This window comes from Chelonia mydas, chromosome 1 (genome assembly GCF_015237465.2).
Source record: "Chelonia mydas isolate rCheMyd1 chromosome 1, rCheMyd1.pri.v2, whole genome shotgun sequence".
Lineage (NCBI taxonomy): Eukaryota > Metazoa > Chordata > Testudines > Cheloniidae > Chelonia > Chelonia mydas.
The window spans coordinates 242,240,463-242,265,502 of NC_057849.1; the positions used below are offsets into that span (position 1 = coordinate 242,240,463).

At 43.2% G+C, this 25,040-nt stretch overlaps 1 protein-coding gene across 7 annotated transcripts in view; it reads left to right on the forward strand.

Annotated features, from left to right (window-relative positions):
• Nucleotides 1-25,040, forward strand: part of BICD1 (BICD cargo adaptor 1) — a 263,678-nt gene that overhangs the window by 230,850 nt on the left and 7,788 nt on the right. For 4 of the 7 annotated variants that reach the window (XM_037878550.2, XM_043540942.1, XM_037878570.2 and 1 more), the window contains one exon: nucleotides 12,630-12,705. The exons of the other annotated variants lie outside the window; for them this stretch is intronic. In XM_037878550.2, the coding sequence (XP_037734478.1) occupies nucleotides 12,630-12,705 (76 nt within the window). The remainder of the gene's footprint in view (nucleotides 1-12,629; nucleotides 12,706-25,040) is intronic. 7 annotated transcript variants of the gene reach the window in all.

Consider the following 25,040-nt stretch of genomic DNA (forward strand, 5'->3'; position numbering starts at 1 on the left):
ATATGCTCACTTAACTAAGCTTAATGAGCATTATGCATTTACATCACTCCTACTGTGGTACATTTGTCCTTATGAAAGCTACTTCAAAACTGAAGAGAAGTATCATTGCCAAGGACTTTAGCTGGCTGTAACTGATCAAGAAATCACCTGGCTAAATGTACTTTTACCTCCTGGTGCCACTGTGAATAGGACCACTTTGCTTTATGCTTTTTCTCTGTTATGTTTAGCTTCCTAATTACCACAGACAAGACCGATGGCATACATTTCATGCTGATCAATATCATTTAACTATTATGATTACATGAATTTACTGCTGTGCCACAGGTTGTATTCGCTTCTATTTGTATTTTCTCATTACGTTTTTAAAGTGGATTTAAAAAACCCTCCTCATGAATATATGTTGCCAGCTACAAAACAAAATTAAATAAGGAAATAAAGGATTGCAGTGAAGTCCATGTCTTAAGGCTGAATATTATCAAGAGGTTATTGACTTTTTTCCATGTGCATAAAAATTGATACCTGGTTCTTAGATTGAATTTGTCTCATTTAAATAACAAATTTTAGCAACTTTCGTTGGAAGTTCTTGATTAGAATCCATTAGACTTTAGGCTGTTTCCAACCAAGTATATAGGCAGGTAACACATCACCTCTTTTAAAAATGTATTACCAGTACTCTGTTACTTTCCATAAAAAGATTGTGTTCCTGAATCTACCACCCTCAATTATCTGAAACAGTTATTAACAGTTCTTCAAAATTCCTTTAACAAATAATGTCTGTCTTTATGTTCTGTGAAAAGGTTTAATGCAGTTTCATGAGTTACTTATTTTGATCACCAACAATACCTGAATATTAAGTATTGTGCTAGTCATCTGAAAACATAAGATGGTGCAGAAGTGAGTCTCTGCTTGTTTAAGTTAGTGAAGCAAGGATTTTTTTTATCTCTGTTGCAGAGCTGTTCCTTGGGAGGTCATCATCTAATCTCACCAGTAACTTCTGTCATCAAAATGAACATATTCATTATTGTAGATGTATTGCTGTTTAGGGCTGTGACAGTTGCCAACAGTGCCTTTAGAGCCTATTCCAAAGCCTACCAAAATCCCATTCACCTTGACTTCAGCAGGCCTTGGATCAGGCTCTTACTTGTACCCTGACATGGTACAAATTGTACCATGGCCTTGGCCATGTTTGTGGGCCAGAATGACCTTTGAAATGTATCCACCAGTCTTAAATTGATAACCTAGACAACAGTATCACAAGTGATATGTTTATAAGCCTTTTCCTTTTTGTTTTTGAAGCCTCTAAATGATATATCACATTTTTAATATAAGTGTGTACATGGTAGATGCTTGGATCTGTAGAAATGCTATTTCTGTGAACTGTGTAACACCCTTAACATAATATCTTTTTAAGCTTCTGTCCATTCCCATTTCTGCTAATTTACTAACTCACTATTTAGCTTGTCATTAGATTTCGTGAGGAATGATTTAAAACATATCCCACAAATTATATTCAGTATAAAAACGCAAAAGCATGATAACAATAAAAAAATTTCAAATGGTCAAGAAATTTCTTAATATTGTTTTTTGTATCTGGAGAAAAAAATGCATGTTACAATAAGCCATTGTAACATACAAATGCATGTTACAATAAGCCACAACGAGGCAAAGATGAAGGTTAAAGTTGACATATAGCTTTGCTTGCATTACTTTGATCTGATTGTCATTCACGTGAGCAATGGAGTCCATGGAAAGACCAGGTGACACTTTAATTGGGGCTGGCAGGTAATTCAGGTGTCAGAAGAAAGTACTGAATAAAACTAACTAAAAAATTATGAAAAATCAGCTGTCTGGTCTCCTGATATGGGACAGCATGTTAAAAGGTGGGGAGGGAAGACTGAGAAAGGTATAGTGAATTGAGAAGTGGAACAGACCGGGGTGGACCAGCGTGGCTTTTTTAAAAAGATTATTTTGAATGATGCTTTCAGATAGGTGAAAATGTTTCTACAATGTTGGGCAATGGGTACAAGATTTTGATAAAATACAGATATAAAAAAATATAAGAACATATGACTGATAGGGACCATCTGGGTTATTGATCCAGTCCCCTGCTATCACAGGCAATCCAAGGCAGGAAATATAATTAAAGAATTTAAATTTCCCACTGTTAAAAGAAAAAGAGCAAGAGGCCAGTACAGCTAAGACAGCATCAGCATCTCCTGCACTAGCATATCTGTCTTCCTTTGATATTATGATCATTCTCAGGGTTAGATTTTCAGATGATGTAAAATCATCTGACCCTTAATCTTGTATAGCTGGTATAGGTTTGGCTCCCAACTTCTGGTTTACTTAATCTTTGTTTCCCCCGAGCCTTTCTTTACTAAATGCTTGCTGAGCAAAGAGAGGCCTGCATCTTCTCACCTTCATTCCTAAATCTTGGGTGAAAATCTTGTCCTTCTGTGCCACTTCTGCTGCCTGCCCTCTGACTTTTTCTATTGCTTTAATTTCTGTTCCCTACGTAAAGAGCTCTAATGCAACCTGCCCTCTCTTTGAACATTACTTGCACATTAAGTTTCAAAACCTGCCCCAGCCTACACTGAGAGAGGGAGCAGTGATTGCTCAGTGAGTCATTTCCTAAAGGAATCTAGCTTCCTGGAGCAGGATTCAAAGCAGTGGGGCACATTTCATTTCTGCTCAGAGCAGGAGCACTAAGAACGTAAGAACAGCCATATTGGGTCAGACCAAAGGTTCATGTAGCCCAGTATCCTGTCTTCTGACAGTGGCCAGTGCCAGGTGCTTCAGAGGGAATGAACAGAACAGATAATCATCACGTGAAACTAATAGGCAGCAGGTTTAAAACAAGCAAAAGGAAATATTTCTTCACACAACAAACAGTCAACCTGTGGAACTCCTTACCAGAGGATGCTGTGAAGGTCAAGACTATAACAGGGTTCAAAAATGAACTAGATAAATTCATGGAGGATAGGTCCATCGATGGCTATTAGCCAGGATGGGCAGGGATGGTGTCCCTACCTCTGTTTGCCAGAAGCTGGGAATGGGTGACAGGGGATGGATCATTTGTTGATTACCTGTTCTGTTCATTCCCTGTGGGGCACCTGGCATTGGCCACTGTCGGAAGATTTCTTTCTTGAGTGGTAACACCTAATTTAGATCCCATCATTTCATATGTATCGTTGGGATGATATTTTCCAATGTGAGTTACTTTGCATTTATTAACATTTAATTTCATCTGCCTTTTTGTTGGCCAGTCACGCAGTTTTGTGAGATCCCTTTGTAACTCTTCATAGCCTGCTTTGCACTTAACTGTCTTGAGTAGTTTTGTATCATCTGCAAATTTTACTCCCTCACCCCTTTTTCCAGATCATTTATGAATATGTTGGACAGTACTGGTCCCAGTACAGACTCCTGGGGGACACCGCTATTTACCTCTCTTTATTCTGAAAACTGACCATTTATTCCTGCCCATTGTTTCCTATCTTTTAACCGGTTATTGATCCATGAGGGGACCTTTCCTCTTATGCCATGACAGCTTACTTTGCTTAAGAGCCTTTGGTGAGGGACCTTGTCAAAGACTTTCTGAAAATCCAAGTACACTATATCCCCTGGATCACCCTCATCTACATGCTTGTTGACCCCCTTAAAGAATTCTAGTAGATTGTTGAGGCATGATTTCCCTTTACAAAAACCATGTTGACTCTTCCCCAACAAATAATGTTCATCTATGTGTCTGATCATTCTGTTTTTTGCTATAGTTTCAACTTTAGTACTGAAGTTAGGCTTACCAGCCTGTAATTGCCGGGATTGCCTCTGGAGCCTTTTTAAAAAAATGGCGTCATATTAGCTATCCTCCGGTCATCTGGCACAGAAGGTAATTTAAATGATAGGTTACATACCACAGTTAGTACTTCTGCAGTTTCACATTTGAGTTCCTTCAGAACCCTTGGGTGAATACCATCTGGTCCTGGTGACTTATTACTGTTTAATTTATCAATTATCACTGTTGCACCTGGATAATGGTTGCTGTTGATAGGATAATGCTTGCTAGCTGGATGGGTGCATCTCCTAACCTACAAACCATGCCACCACCGGAACATGTCTTCTGGTGCTCTTGTGTAGGTTAAAGCATCCTTGCCTGTTTCTTACATACTGGGGGAAAAGAGGAAATGTCCCCACCGCTTGTGCATGAATTCAGTAGAGGTCAGGATTTAGCAAAATCTACATGATTTCCTACAGTTTTCTATGCATTGTAGGGCTAAAGTATCTGGAATTCTGTGTTTGCTAAAATCTCAGTTGCACTGGGAAATTATCTGGCTAAATGCTAAGAGGAAGAAAAAAACCCTAGTTGTATTGTTGGTTAGATGAAAGAGATCAGTAATAGTGTAGCCAGGGAAGCCTGAGATATTCCAGGAAGCAATTTAAACAAACTGATCCATAAAGCCATATATCTTCATGGCCAAACCAAAGTATAGCACTAAATTATTATTGTTAACAGTGCTTTATCACGTTGTTCTGTGGTAGTCAGTAATACAGATGTCATCTTTCTAAATGCTTTTCTTTATCCCAGTAATGACATATTCTAGCCAGTCCAATAAACCAATCACCAGTTCTTGCTGATAAGAAGCCTTTAGTTTATCTAATGCTTTCCTTCCATGCTTGTTATGAGACTGCATCTTTTGTACATACTTCAGCAGTAAACACATATTGAAACAGACATTGGGGAGTGATGAGATTTACACCTTTGGAAGTTTCCCTGTATTGCTGATCTTAACCCAATCAGTACTGTGTGTGTTTCTAAACCTTTGCTATAATAGAGAATTAAAAATATTTGATCAGAGCTGGCCCAAACATGCCCAGGAGCTGGGCAGGAGCATGTGAATACCCGTTCAGAGGTCAGTTTTGCAATCCCTAGGTCAATGTGACCTGGGCGAACTGCAGAAGCAGGATGTTCAGTTCTGCAGAATAAGGAAATGTCTCTTGTCACCCCCATATTCCTTTCCACCTGTCCCTAGAATCATTCTTTCTTCTACTATCTCCTGCACTCACTTAGTCCCAGCCTGCACAAGGCTATTCACAAATCCTCATTCTTGCAAACGAAACAATGGGCTAGGGTGGAATATGTTGGTCCGAAATCTCTGTTGTGAACTCATCCCCCAGAAATGCTTTACCTGGGACATTGAGAAGTGAGCAGGCCTATTGGCCAGCCCCCCACAAAGAACTGTGGAGGCAGTCAGCCTAGCCAGCCAGCCAAACAATGGGTGGGTGGGCAAAACAGGCAGATGAGCCTCTTCCCCAAGAAAAATGCAGCACACGGGAGGCACAAAGCTATGTGTGGTAGAGACTTGTGTGGCCTGGGAGTGGAGAGATGACTGGACTTCCCCAAGCTCCCCCCTGCAGGAATAAAAACTGGAGGCAGCAGGATGGCGACCACATCTTAATTTTCTAAGCTCTCCCTTCTTCTTTTCCCCTCTTTCTTAAGAAAAAAAAAGTTAAGTTCAGGTTCTAGTATGGGTGAACTTTTGGTGGGTCAGGAGCACTTATTCTATCTGATATGGTTGATTTATCTGTACACTGTAATATCATCTTGGTTCATTAAATTCTACCTGTGAAGGCATAAAATGCTGCCCATTACAGAAGGTGCTCCTCCTCCTCCATGTTTTGGAGGGTGTGAAATCTCTGAGCTGGAGGATCTGGGGAGGAGGGAAAGGGCCAAGTACTGAAGAGTTTAAGGTCACCACCTTCTTCAGTTTTTCGTTCAGCACATTGTAAATAGAAAGGCTTCTTCTGAGATTTTTTTAAGGTTAGGTCCAGTGCTTGTGAAGGCATCAGATTGATATTCCTTGAAACTAGAGACTGTCCATCCAAAGAACAGGTACAGTATGCACAACGGTAATGCAAGCACACACTGCCTTAGCAACAGGCCTCAATCTTGACCAGGAAGGGGCACCTATGGGGTTGAGAGAGTATCTTAATTTCCATGCTGTTCAGTTTCTTGTCCTGTGGAACGCCCAGCAAAGATGGCTGCTATAATGTAGACATCCTTCCAATAGGAATTGGACTGAGATAGTCAACTCCTACACAGACCACAAACAGCCATCAGATGGTAGTTACTTTTGGTTACTATTGACCTGCATCAGATTCAGACCATTACACCCAAGGCGAAAGGTCCCCTCTCCCATTACCAGTCCCCTGAGCCATCCCATTGCCATCTTAGCTCCTCTTGATGCAATGTGCAGATATTGCTTATGTCATCTGTATGTTTAAATGGGAGTTCAGCAGCCTGTTCACATCTATTAACAATTTAATCCCTTCTTCAAATCAGCTTTGGGAAGAGACAAAATAAACAATGAAATAATCATTCATTTTTTGTTGAAAAACTCCATCCTATGTAAGAAAACTAGGGGAAAACTAGAAACTCATGTAAAAAATGTTGAAGGGTGATTTTCTGCACGTAACATATTTAACATAAGTGTAATCTACAGCGTTGACACAATGTTAATGAAGGATCATTGCAAGACTTGCCACACAATATCACAGTCAACCTTACTGCATTAAATCAAATAGTAGATTTGGTGCTATCTAGCGCTTATCAACCTTGTACCTGGAAGAAATACTATAAACGCTGGTGTGCTTCTACTGTACCACAGACACTGCTTCCACTAAGTTACTGATCAGCAAGCCCTGGCCCATGCCTCTGTTAACATGTTTGTAATAAGGTCTGGCACCTATCAATTATTCTGCTCTCCTCTGTGACCATACTGGCTGGTTTCCTTGGAGCATTGTTTGAGGACCATTACCAGCAGATCAACCAAAGTGATTATTCCCCTCTATTCAGCACTGGTCAGGCCACATCTGGAGTATTGCATCCAGTTTTGGGCCCCCAACTACAGAAAGGATGTGGACAAGTTGGAGAGAGTCCAGTGGAGGGCAACAAAAATTATTAGGGAGCTGGGGCAGATGACTAATGAGGAGAGGATGAGGGAACTGGGCTTATTTAGTCTGCAGAAGAGAAGAGTGAGGAGGGATTTGATAGCAGCCTTCAACTACCTGAAGGTGGGTTCCAGAGAGGATGGAGCTTGGCTGTTCTCAGTGGTGGCAGAAGACAGAACAAGGAGCAGTGGTCCCAAGTTGCAGTGGAGAAGGTCTAGGGTGGATATTAGGATACACTATTTCACTAGGAGGGTGGTGAAGCACTGGAATGGGTTACCTAGGGACGTGGTGAAATCTCCTTCCTTAGAGATTTTTAAGGCCCAGCTTGACAAAGCCCTAGCTGGGATGATTTAGTTGGGGATTGGTCCTGCTTTGAGCAGGGGGTTGGACTAGATGACCTCCTGAGGTCTCTTCCAACCCTAATCTTCTATGATTCTATGAGTGAGTAGGCTCTTCTCATCCTTGAACTGTTACTTTTCTCATGCTGCCTTCTCTCTGAGGTAGCCAACAGCAGTCATCCCAATTGAAATCACCACATCAAATTCCATTCATTTTAATAAAAGCACTGTTTCTTTGGCATAAATTAGGAAATCACGAGAAAAATCACAAATTTAACTGACGGTAGGAAATAAACTGTAAAATAAAATTGTCACATACCGAGACAAAAGCAGCACTAAGCTGTCCCAAATCTCATGTTACAAAGTATGGAAATATTACCTATCACATACATGGAAAAAACATTTTTCTCATCTTAAAGGCTGTTAAGATTTCTCCCACTTTTTCAGCTTAGAGTTTCAGAATGTCTTGGGAGTTTGTCTCATAACAGCAAGGTGAGTGTTCTGCCTTCCAAGCTGCTGCTGTTCTTGACATATCACAGTGGCCTTTGACTTTGGAAATGAAGTATTTAGGCAGATCAGTCACTTAGAGCAGAGGGAACAAATTGTTTCAGTAGATTTTGCAGCGTAATACGCTGCATTTCTGCCTGTTGCACAGCTAGGTTCCAGTGTTCAGAAGAAAGCGGGGGCGGGGGGTGTTTTTAAGAAAAGGTTTTCTTGCACACTACTCTTGATTCATTCTGTTAACTGGGGGTTACATTAAATCAATTTAGTTGTGGGTTTTGACATCCCAGGAAAGAGAATAATTCATTCTCAGGTAAATGGAGACTGCTCCTGTGTTCAGGTAAACTGTCAACAGCATGTCTCAGCAGAACACATTATCAAGTTCCTGCAAGATTTATGCAGCAAGTGCAATTGACATTCGGGGGCATGATAGTGGGTACTATGAAAATCTAAGCTAGGAAGCAAGACTTTTCTGCAAGTTCTGTCAACATCAAGGGATCCTTTGGTCTCCAGTGTGAGTTTTATGTAAAACACCAAAACGTCAACTTCACATTTTGCAATAAGAAATTTATTTTCTTCTTTTCAGGAATTGATCCTGCAAATCTTTATTTGCACATTTGGCTTTCCTGATGTGAATAGTCCCTTTAAAATATTTTTTATATTTAGTGTTTGGCTCTTAATTTTTACCTATAAAATTTTATAGAAACATTTAATGAATTTTTAGTTACTATAATCGGAAGACAGCAAAAGATGTATACAATACACCAGTCACTCATTTGCAGCACCACTCATGCTCTTCTTGATGCTTTTCTTGGTCTTGGATCCTTTGCTATTCTTGTTCCTTGACACTATCAAGTCACTCTTTATAGCGACAGCTTGTTTAGTATATCCAATGACAGAATTTACAAAGTATATCCATTATGCTGATTCTATAGTCGCATGTAAAATTTTCACTGAGGATATTGCTGACGGCAGAAAAAATGCATGCCCATTTCTCAGACATTAAAAACACAGTCACACATGATAATGTTGATTGGATTCACCTATTTTATGGTCCAAAGGGCTGAACACACCTGTGACACTAGGTGTGGTGCTGAGCCAGAGGAAGACAGAGCAGAAAAAGATTTAGAAGAGTGTCAGGGTTCCACAGGGTCCAGTCTATGCCTCAGCCTGCCACTAGTTCCTTGGGAGTGACCCCTTTAGCATGCCAGGCCCCGAAGATCCACACAGTTCACAGGGGCAGGCCGGCAGCCTCTGAGCTCCAAAACTGGACCTTTGGGTGCCAATAATCCCTGTTTCCTCTGGGGCTCCCACTTCCCGCAGCAAGCCCTGCAGAGCTGGGCTCCTGTGGGAGGCTTGTCCTTTACTCCTTCAGGACGCAATGCTCCCAGTTAGTGTTTGCAGCAACACCAAGCACTCTTTTCAAAGCAAGATAATCTATTTGTCACCTGGCATTCAGAATGTGAAAGTCCTGAGGTTAACGTAAAGCAGGGGTTCCCAAACTTGGTTCGCGGCTTGTTCAGGATAAGCCCCTAGCGGGCCGCGAGACACTTTGTTTACCTGAACGTCCGCAGGTACAGCCGCTCACAGCTCCCAGTGGCTGTGGTTCACCGTTCCCGACCAATGGGAGCTGCGGGAAGCAGTAGCCCGGCCCACGCCACTTCCCGCAGCTCCCATTGGCCAGGAACGGTGAACCACAGCCACTGGGAGCTGCAAGCGGCCATACCGGTGGATGCTCAGGTAAACAAAGCGTCTCGCGACCTGCCAGGGGCTTACCCTGACCAAGCTGCAAACAAAGTTTGGGAATTATTGGCGTAGAGAAGCAAAGGTTAAGACAGAGCTCAGTCTAGCCAATGTAAGGGCTCTATCCAGCCGAGCTGCTGTAGAATCCACTTTGGCCCTGTCTCTGTCCCTTTGTCTTTGGTTCCCGGGGGGGTGGGGTTTATGCTGGATCTCTGTGAGCAGAGCTTTTGTCACAGTCACCTAGCAACTTTCCCCTTTGTTCTACTGCTTGAGGCCTTTGCTCTGCTTCCTTGCAGAGAGTTGTGGGGGGGGGGGGAGGGATGAGGGGGGTCTCCTTCCTCTTGGCCATTGGTCACTAGCTGTGTTGGTCACTGGACATTGGGGTTTCCACTGTCTCTCTGGATCCTCCATTCACATGTGTAGACTTTTATTCAGTTTGTTAATGACTCTGGCTTCCAACTAGGCTGCTGAGTCACCACCTTATCCCTTCCCTTCACCCTCAGTACATAGCTATGCAAAGCCCTGAGGGAAACTGAGGCACGCACAGAAATCATAAAAATATTACCAAAATTCCCACATTTTTCACAAAGAGTTTCTTGGTTCAACAGTATTTATAGGGCCAGTGTCAGTCTCGATGTAAGCGGGTGCAACTTCATTGAATTAACAGAATTTAAAGCTGTTCCACCAGGACTAAATTTGGACCATAGCTAGCACTGGGCTTTAGATTTGAAAGGAGAAACTAGCTCTGGCCAGTCCAACAGTGAAGGGGAGTTGCTAGAATGATGAGAAGTTGTAGGGCTGACACGGATGAGTGGTGATGGGAGTTGTGCTATTCTGAACCATGCTGAACCTTTTATATATTGCCTGTCACTAGTGTAGGGCTTTATCCTGTTGTCAATGGGAGTACTCCCACTGACTTCAGTATGAGTTGGATTGGGGGATTCTCATGCAAAATAGTCATTCTGTCCCTACAGTGGTTGAAATCAACACTGCATTTGGCTTTCCTGGCAACAGAGACTTTAGGAATAAACCGGTCTGACTCTTGCGCCAATCAGTTCATTGATGCTCTTTTTAGGAGACTTATCATAAAGTAAAAATCTTTACTGCATTAGCAATAAGCAGTGCCTGCATTTTATGGTTTAACTAATATTTCATCAGTCCTGGGAGCTAGAGAGACAACACACTGATAGCCATTCAGGCATCACCCAATGTAAAAATCTTTTTCACCAGCAGAACAGCCATCTTGCTGCATAAGACACCCCCCTACCAAGCTATATGTTGATTTACCAAGACAAGACAGCTTTGGGTCTAAGACCAGCACTTCAAATAGAGTACTCTGTAAACTGCAACAAAAGAGCAGCTCTGTCAACTCAAGTCATATGACACATTTTGATGCCTTGAATAATAATTCCTTACACTCTTTCCTTCTCTTCCTGCCAAAGGTCATGGTCAGGGTCCAAAATCTATGATCTTTACTGAGGTGAGAAGGTAGGCACCAAATGTGATTTGTCCACACCCACTTAGACCACTAGAGGGCTGCACAGATCACCTTAGGAGACAGACCCCTATATGATGGCTGATAAATGGATTTGTATGAGAAGGGGTGACTGTGGTACTAGAATGACCCCCAGTATTGTCAGGCAAGTACCCTGCCCTGTGTGAAAGAAGAACAGTACCAATAGTGTCAGCTACATGTGGGGAGTCTTTGTATATATTACCAGCAACTTCTTCCATCTGAGTGAGACAGCAGAATTGAATTCCAAGAGAACAATCTTCCTCTACACCAGAGCAGAGACTGTGACATTATTTGTACCTCCTTCAAAAGGAGTTTTGTGCTTTGAGTGATAGCCAGTGAAAAAAAGAAGAAAAGACTCATGATTCCTAAAAAAGATTCTGACTATGATGTCTAGTCACTTTTGTTTTTAAAATTCATGTTAGAATAACTTCCCTTTTCCTGAACAGTTGCTTTAGAGAAAGAAACTTAGAGAATCAAAAGCTGGGATCTAGAGAATCAAGATGCAATATTCACAGCAGGCAAGAGATGCACAGACCCCACTGAAGTCAGTGGCAAAACTCCATTGATTTCAACGGAGTCTGGGTTTCACTCACAGATTTTAAGGCCAGAAAAGATCATGACGATCATCAGTCTGACTATGTGTATAACACAGGCCACAGAATGTTTGGACTGGCTCCATTGTAAAGGGTCAGATTGTGTTAGTTTCTTATGTAGGTGTGCAGTGATGGGGTTTGCTCACACTTGGAAGTTGGTAAGAGGCTAGCAGTTCAGGGTTTGTTTTGTTGTTGTTTGATTTAGTTTTTAAACCAAGAAAACAGAGAACGTTGTTAGTGGATTTAAAATCTGTTTCCTCATTCCAGTATAAACACAGTCACAGGAATTACAGTGGCTCTACATTTATTTCACAGACACAATCTCACTGCCACTACTTGCAGGTTTCAGAGTAGCAGCCATGTTAGTCTGTATTTGCAAAAAGAAAAGGAGGACTTGTGGCACCTTTAGTCTCTAAGGTGCCAGAAGACCTCCTTTTCTTTTTACTTGCAGGTTGTAATGTCTGGTTTAAATCTTTTTGAAAGAACTATGTTTCGATGGCACTGGAACTGCCACCGGATTTTTTTTTTTTTTTTTTTACTCCGCAAGTTTTTTTTTTTTTTTTTGGTAATAGGCGTAAGATATCTTGATAATTTTAAAGTAGCTGTTACTGACATTTTATATTACTAGTAAGCAAACCAGTTGCATTCATACCCTATGATAAAATAATGGTTAATATGGCCTGATTCAGACCCCAATGAAGTCAGTGAAAAGACTACCATCAGACCCATATTGCAAAAGGTACATCAGTACGTGCTCATTCAATATGGTTGGTCTAAAGTTCCCATCTAATAATATCTTGCCATTGCGGGAAAAAAATAAGCTCAAATGTTTCCATTAGTATTTGTGAAAGAAACTGTTACTTAGCTAACAAGAACTGAACATACATTCCTCACTAAATCTCTCCATCAGCTGCATAGTCTGTTTACTATTGTTACTAACCCCTTGCTTTGTCATCTCTTTGTATATATGTCTAATTTATCAGTTTCTTGTAGATTATCAGCAGCCTGCTGCCTCCATACCACTACGCAGCTCACAACTAGCCAGTGGGCCAGACTGCCAGACTGTCAGGTAACTTTAGCTAACTCTTTTCTCTTTGCATATAGCTGCATGCCATAGCGAGTCTGCATCTACTCTTGCCTTTCCTATATAAATAGCCTTTCCTGTTTATTCAGGACATGGCTACACTGGAAACTTCAAAGCGCTGTCGCGGGAGCGCTAGGAAGTGCGAGTGTGGTCGTGCGTGAGCGCTGGGAGAAAAGTCTCCCAGCGCTCCTGGTAACCCACCTCCATGAGGGGATTAGCTCCGAGTGCTGGGAGCATGGCTCCCAGCACTCGGACCGTGCTCCCAGCACTCGGACCCTGTCTACACTAGCGCTTTAAAGCACTCAGACTTGCTGTGCTCAGGGGGGTGATTTTTACACCCCTGAGCCAGCAAGTTAGAGCACTATAAAATGTAAGTGTAGCCAAGCCCAAAGTTCTAAACTGTGTGTGGGGGATGGGGCAGGCTTGCTTGCTTTTTAAGCAAAGTATTGATTTGAGTTACTCTGATACTTTCTGTAAGTACTGCATAGGAGATTTTTCCCCCCTACATGTATTAGGGAAGCTGTTACTTGTAGATATATCAAAAATAAGGAAAATAATTGAGGGCTCAATCTTGCACTTCTTACCCCAGACAATTTTCCAGTGACATCAAAATTGATATATTTTGGGTGAAATTCTTGAGACTTTTGCCTGAGTAAGGACAGCAGAATCAACAGTGGCAGGTGACTCTACATTAAAAAACAAACTAGGCTTTAATTTTTCTAAGTCAGTGGGAGGCAATGTTCTCATGCGATTAGAACAGAGGACTGAGAGTCAGGAGACCTCCAGTCTTAGTTCTGCCACTGACTCCGTGTCTGAGCTTGAGCGAGTCACTTCACCTCTTGGTGAGTCTCAATTTTCCCATCTGTAAAATGGAGATAATGAAACTTTAAACACCTTTGAAATGTTTAGGATAAAAATGCTATATAAGTTCTAAGTAGTAGTATTAAAAAACTAATCAAAACATTTGGTTTGAAAGAGGAAACATCTCCACACAAGAGTTTTTAAAGTGCGAAAATCACGTTTCAACTATGTTGTACTGACCTGCCACTGAAAAATGTAACAGAAAGGTCATCTTAAAGCAGTTGGTACTTGAAAAGTTTTTTTGCCATATAAACTATAATCTACATAAAATAAATAGGGTACACTTGTTTTAGAGATAGGTGAAGGTTCCAATATATGCTTTGTGCAAGATATTCACCCATGTTTTGACCTGCTCATTTGGAGTATGCTAAGTTATTTTTCATATCTGCCTCTAACTTATAAAACCTCTTATATATTTACCCACACTCCAAAGATGAACTTCATCACAATACATATAGAAGGTCCCTTTAATCAGGTTAGAGAACAGGTGTGATATGATTAATAGACTAGAAGCTAGGGAATTCTAATCCCTGCTATGTCACTGTGACTCCTTCTATGGCCTTGGGGAAGTCCCTTAAACTCTTTGTGTCTCTGCTTTCCAGAAAACAAAAAACAACAAAATTTGCCCTTGCTAATTGAGTGAGTGGAACTTTGCAAGGCTCTCCAATTCCTATCAGGGAAATGACATGCTCCAAATGATCTAATATCACTTAGCACAGAACTGCTCATCAGTTCTTCTGCAAGCATGAAGTACAGTGATGCCAGCTGTGAAATGTAACTGTCATATCCCAATGTGTTAAATACTCCTGGTGAACAAACAGCAATGCATCTCATAGAACACTTGTGTTTTATGTTTAGAGCCTAAATTGAATCTAATCTAGTTAGTCAGACCTTTCAGGTCTGATTCTGCCAGAATGGAAGAACCACACCACGTTTGCTACTATAGCAAATGCATGGGTATATTATCTGTACTGCAAACAAAAGTGTGGAGAGAGGCAAGTCCAATGGAAAGTGCCAGCGTCCTCTGAATTGTCCCATTTTGCTCCTTGCACTTTTCAGTGCAGAGAACAGGGGAAGAATCCACAGAGAGGCCCAGAGCATCCATGCAAAGCCTGTCCCTCCTTCCCCTCCTGTCCCCTTTCTTCCGCACCCTGCCTCAGGACCTCTGCTCCCATGTTTTCTCACTGGCTGCCCTGATCTCTTCCTTGAGGAAAGATCAGCTTGCAGAGGAGGGATACCTCATAAGCCAGTGACAACAGGGTCAGCATTTATTTACGTGAGTAAACTCCTATGAATGTAGAGTAAGTAGATGCCACTTCATGTGGTTGTTTATTTTCCCCTCCTCCTCGTGGTGCGCAAAGCCCCAGTCCTGTGCTATGACAGTGAAGGGGTTTCCATAGGCTTTGGGGAAGTAGAGAGCCTGTTGCAGAGCCATTGTTCCCTCCCCTCCTTTGCACATGCAGGGATTTGATTTAGATCCCCTCCACATGCTATGGGAGAGGGGAAAATAAGGTCATTTGTAAAGTGCTGAGGTATCCAGACTGTGTAAACATGGATTAGGTCTCTCCCCAATTAGAAAAGATCAGTCATTTATTTTGGTAGTTTGTTTACATATTTGCTTTCTTCCACATACTTCAGCTAGAACCCGATTTGGAAACTTTGCTTGAGAAGCTTTTCTTGCAGTGTCCACCTAACTCAAAACCAGGGTACAGGGGAAATTAGAGTTTTGTAGTTAATAATTTTCCGAAATCCAGACTAGTCATCCCGCAAGAAACAAGAAGACCTATATCCAGCCTATCTGTTGGGTTTGAAAAGATTGTCAGTTTCATCACCAGTTTGATGCTCTTCTTGATATACATGTGCTGTAGGGTGTAATGCCAATCATAAATATTCATGAATATGTCTGGCATGCCTAGGCCACATAGCTGCATATCCTGGACTGTGTCCTGTACAGGGAGAAAACACAGCAAGAGCTCTGTTATCAGCACAACAGCATGATGGCATGATTTTTTACTGCTTTGAGTACCATAATTGGGATCTGGAATAAAAACTGAAGGCATTTGAGGGAACAGCAAATTGCCTATTCAGTTGTAACAGAGAGATGTGTGCATGCGTTTACAAATCCCTGCTACCATGCCTGCAGGAATGTGACCTCCCGTGGCCTCTAACCTGGAACTACACAGTGTCTTGTTATGACTGAAATTCACATGAATGTTTCTGCATCCCACGATATGTCAAGTCTAGTCATCTTCAAAATAGTTTACCATAACACAGATACAAAGTGTGGCATGAGCTCTTTACTCAAATGGGGTTGCACAAGCTCTTTTACTTAAATGGCACCTATGTAGGGCTTTACTTTATCCTGTAGATACTCTGAAACTCACACTGTAATTACACATCCCCAGAGATATGTTGTTTTCATTCCAGTGTAATTCTAATTTACGAATATTTTTTGTAAATAGCTTCTGGTGAACTTCCTATGATAAATTTTAAGAGAAGATTCAAACCAAATTGAACCTGAAACTTTAAGGTTTAGAAACATTTGGTCAATTTATTTTGTTGTTTTATGTTTACAGTTTTGCTTGCCTCTGCGTATTTCAGCTAGAACCTGATTTGGAAACACTATAAGAGATTATTTTCTTGCTGTGTTTCCAACTAAACCAAAGACAGGGTACATTGGATAGCTTGAAAATTTGCATGACAATCCATCTGAATTTCTAAGCCCAAAAGGTCTGGATAAGCAACCAAATTTTTAGATGTTTACCAAATTGTTGGATTTCTTCTTCGAGTGCTGGTCCCTAAGTGTAATCCACTGTGGATATGCATGCGTTCCATGCAGTGGCGCCAGAATAGGGGGTGGAGGGAGGGCACCAGGGCCCTCTCACTTTTTGAAATGACCTTGCTCTCCTCATGCCTCCAGTCAAGGAGATACAGGACAGAGTGGGCTGACTGCCTTACCTGTTCCTTCCAGTGTTCGGGGCTTTGTTCTGTAAATATTCAACATTGCCATAATGCTTTTTGTATGTAGATATTTCTATAGTTAGTAGTTGTAAAAGTTTTTAAAGCTTTTAATAAAAATTTTATAGTTAGATAGATTCCTTATCTTGGGGAGCCACCCTCCTGGCTTCAAGAATTGTGTGTCCTGCCCCCAGGCCCGCCGACAGCAATTCCGGGCCCCAGGGCGGAACAGTCACTGGGCCCCCTAGAAAGAGATGGCTGAGGTTTGATTTGGGCTGGAGCCGGGCCCCATGCTGCTGCTGGCCCAGCGTGGCGGTGCGACATGGACGCAGAGCTGGACCACATGCGGCAGCTGGAGCATGCACGCACAAGCCGTGCCTGGATGGACGCGGTCTGCCTGACATTTGGGCAGTGCTGAGTCTGCGCTGCTGGGTGCACTCTTCTGGCACAGCCACCATAGGCGCCGACTCCATGGGTGCTCTGAGGCTGGAGCACCTACGGGGAAAAAATGGGGCTGAGCACCCACCGGCAGCCCCCCTTCCAGAATCTTCCCCTCCCCCCAGCACCTCCTGCCCGTCGGTGGGCCCCACTAATCAGTGCCTCCCCCTCCCTCCCAGCAACTACTGCGGATCAGCTGTTTCACGGCATCTGCAGGCGCTGGGGGGCAAGGGGGAGGAGGAAGGGCGCAGCGTGCTCGGGGGACGGGACGGAACTGGGCGGGGAAGGGGTGGGGTGGGAAGAGGCAGGGCAGGGCCGGAGTGAGGGTGGGAAGAAGCAGGGTGGGGGTGGGGCCGTGGGGGAAAGGGTGGCGTGGGGGCAGGCCTTGGGCGGAGCCAGGGGAGAGCATCCCCTGGCAGATTAGAAACTCGGTGCCTATGATGGCCAGGGCTTCCACATGCCCACCCGTCAGCTCCACTGCCCCGGGCCCTTTTAAATCGCCCAGGCCCCTGGGTAATTGTCCCTTTTGTTCCCACGCACCCCCACCGCCTCGGCGGGCCTGGCTGCCCCCAATTCCTTCTTGGCGAATGATGACTATCTGCACTGCTTGTACTGTCCCAGGGTGGCACATGTTGCAGGTAGGTGTAATATCTGCTGCCCTTTCCCTAGCCATGCCCATGAGACACAGAAACTTCAGGTTAGAAAACACTTCATGGAGAAGGTCATGAGGCCACAGCTGGACCCCGGTTGAGGGACCCCCCTGTACATCCACCTGCATCCATATGGAATGCACCTCCCACCACGAGGTCTGACTGCTACAGGGGAGTCTGTATCCACTCTCAGGGTCTCATCAGGAAGGCAGAGAACACTCACACAAACATAAAAGTAGGTCCCTTTCTAAGTCGGTTATAAAATCATCTGACACAATTGTGCATAAGTCAAGCAAACCTACTCTGTCAACCTCTAAGGATTTAGGATGTTCTAAGTCCCAGGGCCAGGACTCTAAAGCCCATAAAGCCAAGGCTTCTTTGATACTGGACTTGTTCTGGCAATACCCATTCCACCAGTACCATCCAAGTCAAAATCTCAGGAACCATCTGTTTAGGTGCGATCGGAGATACCTCCACTGGTGAGGGTAGCAGTACAAAGGCCAGGTCTGCACTCAGAAGTTAAGTTGTACCTAACTATGTCATTCAGGAATGTGAAAACTCCACACTCCTGAGTGACATAGTTAAGATGGCCTAATCCCCAGTGCAGACAGCACTAGGTCAAGAGAAGAATTCTTCTGTTGACCCAGCTACCACCTCTTGGACAGGTGGATTACCTGTGTGGATGGGAGAACACCTCCCATCACTGTAATGCGTGTCTACGCTGCAGCGCTGCAGCTGTACCATTGTCGTGTTTCAAGTGTAGACAAGCCCAAAGTCTGTCTCTTCTGACCTCTTTGGTATGAGTGCATCAGACCCCTAGTACTCCAAAAAGGTCAGAGACCTATATCACACTGGAGAATATCTTTGCTCTTCCCCATCATCAGGACTTTCCCTAATGAGGAAGATTGTGACTCCACCAGGGGTTGTTACCATGGACAGAAGTCTATCCCCTCTTCCAGCTATGCTTTTTCTCTCCCAGAACCATCAGTGGATACGGACTCTTTCTTCTCCTCCTTAGGGGAATCTGAGTCATCAGAACAGCCACTATCTCCTCCTCTAGAGCTATTAGTCCAGACAGGAGATCCAGAGCTTCCTGGTACCAGCCTTCACCTTGACACTCACCTTGGGATCACTGGTACCGCATGCCTTGGCGACTTCCACAACCTCCTCCAGACCCAGCATACTCGGGAACATGGGACCCTTGCAATCTGCCAGGGATTCTGTTCACCATTCCCCTCTGAGAGAACAGTCAGCGCTTCCCCCAACCCTAATGAAGACAAGGACTATGAACCAGTTCTGTCGGTTCTACCAGTACCGACAAGATTCTCTTCTTTGTCACCCAACAAAGCAACCACCCCAGCATCTCCGTCCCCCCTGGATGACCATAAACAGTTTCAGTCATTATTGTGCAGGGTGGCAGAAGCATTCCAGACCTCCCTGGAAGAGGTCCAGGATCCCCAACACAAGCTCCCAGATATTCTGCAAACCACTGGATCCAGCCAAATAGTCCAGTCAATAAAGCTATTCTGGAACCTGCCAGAGGAGTCAGGCATACACCAGCCACCCCAATGAAGGCATACACCAGCTTCTACACCATACACCAGCTCCTACCGCAATGAAGGCAGAGAAACATCAAGGGAGCAGAATTCCTTTTTACTCACCCTGCGCCAAACTCTGTGGTTGTCCAGGCTGCCACTGAGAGATCTAGACAACAAAACATTAAATCTGCAGCTCCTGACAAGGAGGCTAATCATCTAGACTTGTTGGGAAGAAAGGTATTCACATTTACTAGCCTTCAGTTCTGCATAGTGAACTATCAGCTGCTGTTGGGTAAGTACAACTATCTCAACTATTCAACATTCACAGCCTTTGTAGACAAACTACCACAAGACAGAGCTCACTTCCAGGCTTGTATTGATGAGGGCAAGCTGGTGGCCAGAACTGCACTTCAATCAGTAACTGATACAACTGACACATCACCTAGGTCAATGGCAATGGCCACTGTAATGTGCCATGAGTCATGGTTACCCACCTTGTGATTTCCCAGGGAGGTCCAAAACACTATAGAGGACCTGCCCTTTGATGAAGCCCACCTTTTAAATGAAAAGAGAGATGAGTTCTTACGAACTTTAAAGGACTTTAAAGGCCACCCTCCGCTCCCTGGGAATATATACACCTGCCCCAAAAAGGAATTATCACAAGCAACCTCACAGACCTAGACTGGCATCTTAACAGTTTTATCACCAGTGATCTTACGACCCTCCTCGTAAGAAGCAGAGAGTACAGAAGTCTCATTTCCCTGCACCCTCCACATATGCAGCACCATGTCAACACCACTCTCCAGCAAAAAGATATATTTGAGTTCAAGAGCTGCAAGCCCTTAACAATACCACCACTACACGATTAGGGGTCATTTAGCACTCTGTTTCCACAACATTGTTTTCATTGATGGGCCATCACTTGAATACTTCATTCACAATGTGCTGGCTACACTGGATGTAAACTGCCTTGTGGGTGTTACCACAGGAGCAAACACATTTGAAATATAGGCACATAGACAATCTTCATAACTTCAGATACAAAAATGATGCATGCATACAAATGGGATAATCACATTTGGCAAATCATAACTTTTCCATTGACACCTTACATGGCATACTTTGTATAAGATTTGTTGCAATTATACAACAGGGGTAGCAACAATGATCTACATGATCACATTTTAATCAGATGTCACACATGGATATTCACCCTGCACGCAGAAGTTTTCTCAGATTCATGGTGAGCCCCATCTACCTCCAATACAGCATTCTCCCATTTGGCGTTGCTACAGCCCCCAGAATTTTTATCAAGGTCTTCCTGGTAATAGCAGCTTATTTCAGATGGAATGACTTCATAGTCTTCTCCTATCTTGATGATTGGCTTCTCATTGCTGAGACATATCAGGAGGCCCACAGGTCGACCTCAATGCTTATTTTCTTCCCTAAGAGTCGGAGTCAACTTGGAAAAGTCTGTTCTCTGACACAGACTACAGACTTCATAAGGGCCACCCTCAATTCAGCAAAGTGAGAGCTTATCTGCCAAAGGGCAGGTTTCACACCATGAGCAACCTGATAGATCGGGCCGTATGCAACTCTTGAGCTTCAATCAGAACTTTCCTTTCCTTTCTCATAAGGAACATGGCTTCATGCACTTACGTTACCCCATTCACCAGACTCTGCTTACATTGCCTTCAGGCATAGCTCCACACTATGTGTTCACCAACCAAACACAACATGAACACCATGGTAACAATTTCTGCTAGAGTAACAGCTTCTCTAATGTGGTGGAAGGATCTTCATCAGGAGTGTATGGGGGTCCTCTTCCTACCATCCTACCAGACAAGATGATCATTAAAGACTCTCTGTCTCAGACTGTGAAGCCCATGTGGAGAGCCATATGGTTCAGGGCACTTGGATGCCCCAAAAGGCCAGGATGCACATCAACCTTCTGGAACTCTGGGCAGTTTGAGATGCTTTCAAAGTCTTTTTGCAATTCATAAGGTCCTACCATGTCCCCACAATGTCAGACAATATGACAGGGAGGGGGTGAGATCAATCCCTCTGCGTAGAATCAGTCACCCTATGAAATTGATATCAAGAATCCAATCACAATGTCATTTCTCCATCAATCAGGAGTGGGAATTCAGTAGTAAACAACATTTCTGCTCAGTGGGGGACTCCCAACTGGGATCTGTTCGCCTCCCAAATGAACAGGAAATGCAACACATATTGTTCCAGAGGTGCTGTAAGATTACACTCTCAGGGTAATGCTCTCCTTCTTTCCTGGTCGGGTCATCTGAGCTATGCCTTTCCTCCTTAACTGTTCCTACCTTGAGTCTTGCAGAAAATCTGTCAAGACCGGGTATGAGTCATCCTCATTATCCCCTACTGCTGCAGGCAGTTTTGGATTCTGAACCTCATGTGGCTGTCATCCTGCCCTCTAATCAGCATCCAGTTGTTTCCTGTTCTCTTCACCCTGGAGAGGGACAGGATCAAGCATCCCAATCCTGAGATGCTTCATCTCATGGCTTAGTTTTTGGATGGGCATCAACACTAGAACTTTCCCGTTCAGAAGCCATACAAACCATTCTTAAAACAGCAGAAAGAGCTCCACTAGGAAATCCTATTCAGCCAAGTGGAGGCGTTTCTCCATCTGGGTGCATCAAATGTGCATATCTCCCAAGTCAGCAGATGTTCCCTTCGTTTTGGACTGTCTTCTTTCTGTCAAAATGGCTGGCTTTTCCCTCCGCTCTATACAAGGCTATCTGGCAGCAATCATTGTGCGCCATCCACTAGCAGATGCTTATTCAATTTTCACTCTGATTCTTAAAGGGCCTAATTAGACCTTTCCACCAGTAAGGAAGCCTTCCCCTCATTGGGACTTGAACCTTGTGCTGTCAGCTCCCACTAAGCATACCTTCAAGCTGTTAGGTGAGACATGGAAATGCAGCTATCTATGAAAGTTGCATTCCTTGTGGCCATCATCTCAGCCAGGAGGGTAGATGAGTTGAGAATCCTAATGGCAGATCCACCATATACTTTATTCTATAAAGACAAAGTCTGTTTATGGCTACATCTGAAATTCCTTCCCAAGGTTGGTTTGGAGTTTCACATAAAAAAACCAATCAACTTACCTGTTTTTTCTAAAACTGCATGCATCTGTGGAGGAGAGGAGGCTTCATTCCCTTGACATATGACGTGCTCTCACCTTCTACCTACAAAGGATAAAATTGATTAGAAAATCTCCCAGACTGTTTATTGCTATACCAGAAAGAGTCCAACATCACACTATCTCCTTTCAGAGGATCTCAAGTTGTATCTTATTCTGCTAGCAGTTGTCTCACCTTCCTCCCCCATAGTGGGTGAGGACTCATTCTACAAGACCACAAGCGACGTCTGTAGCATCACTTCAGGAAGTGCCTCTGGTTGAGGCAGTTATGTGGACTTCCATCCATACATTCACAAGACATTATGGTCTCCACAGGGCTTCACCACTGACACATCCTTTGGGACAATGGTCCTTCAAAGAGCTCTGATGCCTGCAACCATGCACCCTCCTCTTTCTTGACTACTGCTTGTCAGTCACCCACCGTGGAACACACATCGGGACCAGAACTCAAAGGAGAAGAAGAGGTTATCTACCTTATAGTAACTGGACATTCATCAAGATGCGCTGTCCCTTTCTATAATCCACTACCCGTCCTCTTTCCCCTCTACTTCGGACCATACTTGGATTCGCAGTAGAAAAAGAACTGAAGAGACAGTTGGCCTGCCCCGCCCTTTATCTCTTCAGTGGGAGGCATGAAGAGACCCAGGATGCAGTTGCGGGCCAGCTAGGGTGACCAGATAGCGAGTGTGAAAAATTGGGACACTTTCTTTTTCGCAGGAGTGGGGGGGGGGGGGTGGAGGGTGGGGGAGGGGATAGGTGATATAGTTGCGTATATAAGACAAAGCCCCTAATATCGGGACGGTCCTGCTAATATCAGGAGGTCTGATCATCCTAGGGCCAGCAGACACTGCTTTCAAAATTCTCTGACTCCAGGCACATGCAGCACATGCGTCTCCACGGTGGAACACAGATAGAGACCACACGTTCGACGAATCTCTAGTTATTATAAGGTAAATAACCTCCTCTTGCCCCATCATCACCTGTAACCACTTATCTGCATTACTGTAGAGAGTATATTACCATATAATTACCCTGAGATTGTATGTTATGATATTTACTTTGGGCCATATTCAGGCTTCCATCTAATTCATTGGGAGCTCTATGTGTATATATGAAGCCAAAAATGTAACTCCTGGTCATCTGTCATAAATTTACAAGTGATTAAAGTAAAAGGAAGTGAGTTGATTGTTTTTACATGAAATAAAGTATTTCTAAAACCTGACATGTTATCTGTACAAAACCATAGTTTTCATGAAATAACATTGGGCATCTATGGTTTGTAAATATACTCCACTGCTGATTCATTTTAGGCATGACTTAATGTTAATTAGATAACATTGTATGATATATTGTCTATTTAGGAAAGAGAAAATACTAGTTAAGAATAACATTAAAAGGCTTTGCATAGTACTTTCCAACTGGCATTAGAAATACATGATTAGCTTTTTCAATCATAGTTGAAATCCACTTAAAAATATACAGTAATTCTAGCTCAAACAAACGGCAATCATCATCCATTAACTATATAATATTAACCATTAAACAGAATTTAATAAAAACATGCATTAAAACTATGTTGTAAAAGCAGCACACATCACAGGTGTAGAGATTCCCATGTCCAGTTGTAGTAATTTGCAGGTTTATTCCCAATTATGTGTCAAAAACTCCACATTTCTCCCTCCTTTGTATTGTTTTGTTTTATTATTAGTAATTTACTGTCATCTCATACTGCCTACACTACTCAACATAGCTGACACTTGAACTCAAGAATACATTGCCACATTGATTTCATTCCTATGTACCATCATTAGAAACACACGGGTTGCAGTGTGTGCTTTAATGATTGTATCCTATAGATGATCTAACGCTTATCTATGTACAGCTGTATTAATCTGAATTGCTCAACTATATTTTTTATTCTGAACAGAGATAGTGACAATGTCAGAGTCAATACAAGGATCAGATCAATATTCCCTACAAGACTCAAACTGACGAGGATTGCAAATTATTAGTATTGTGTGCATTTTTGCTACAAAAACCATTCAATTGCCCATGCTGATAAACTTGTAATTTTATTTTCTTCTAATGCCTCTAATCATAGAAGATTAGGGTTGGAAGAGACCTCAGGAGGTCATCTAGTCCAACCCCCTGCTCAAAGCAGGACCAACCCCCAACTAAATCATCCCAGCCAGGGCTTTGTCAAGCCAGGCCTTAAAAACCTCTAAGGATGGAGATTCCACCACCTCCCTAGGTAACCCATTCCAGTGTTTCACCACCCTCCTAGTGAGATAGTTTTTCCTAATATCCAACCTAAACCTCCCCCACTGCAACTTGAGACCATTACTCCTTGTTCTGTCATCTGCTACCACTGAGAACAGCCTAGCTCCATCCTCTTTGGAACCCCCCTTTAGGTCGTTGAAGGCTGCTATCAAATCCAGCCCCTTGATCATTTTCTTTGCCCTCTGGTGGACTCTCTCCAATTTGTCCACATCCTTTCTGTAGTGGGGGGGCCCAAAACTGGACACAATACTCCAGATGTGGACTCACCAGTGCTGAATAGAGGGGAATAATCACTTCCCTCGATCTGCTGGCAATGGTCCTACGAATGCAGCCAAATATGCCGTTAGCCATCCTGGCAACAAGGGCACACTGTTGGCTCATGTCCAGCTTCTCATCCACTGTAATCCCCAGTTTTCTGCAGAA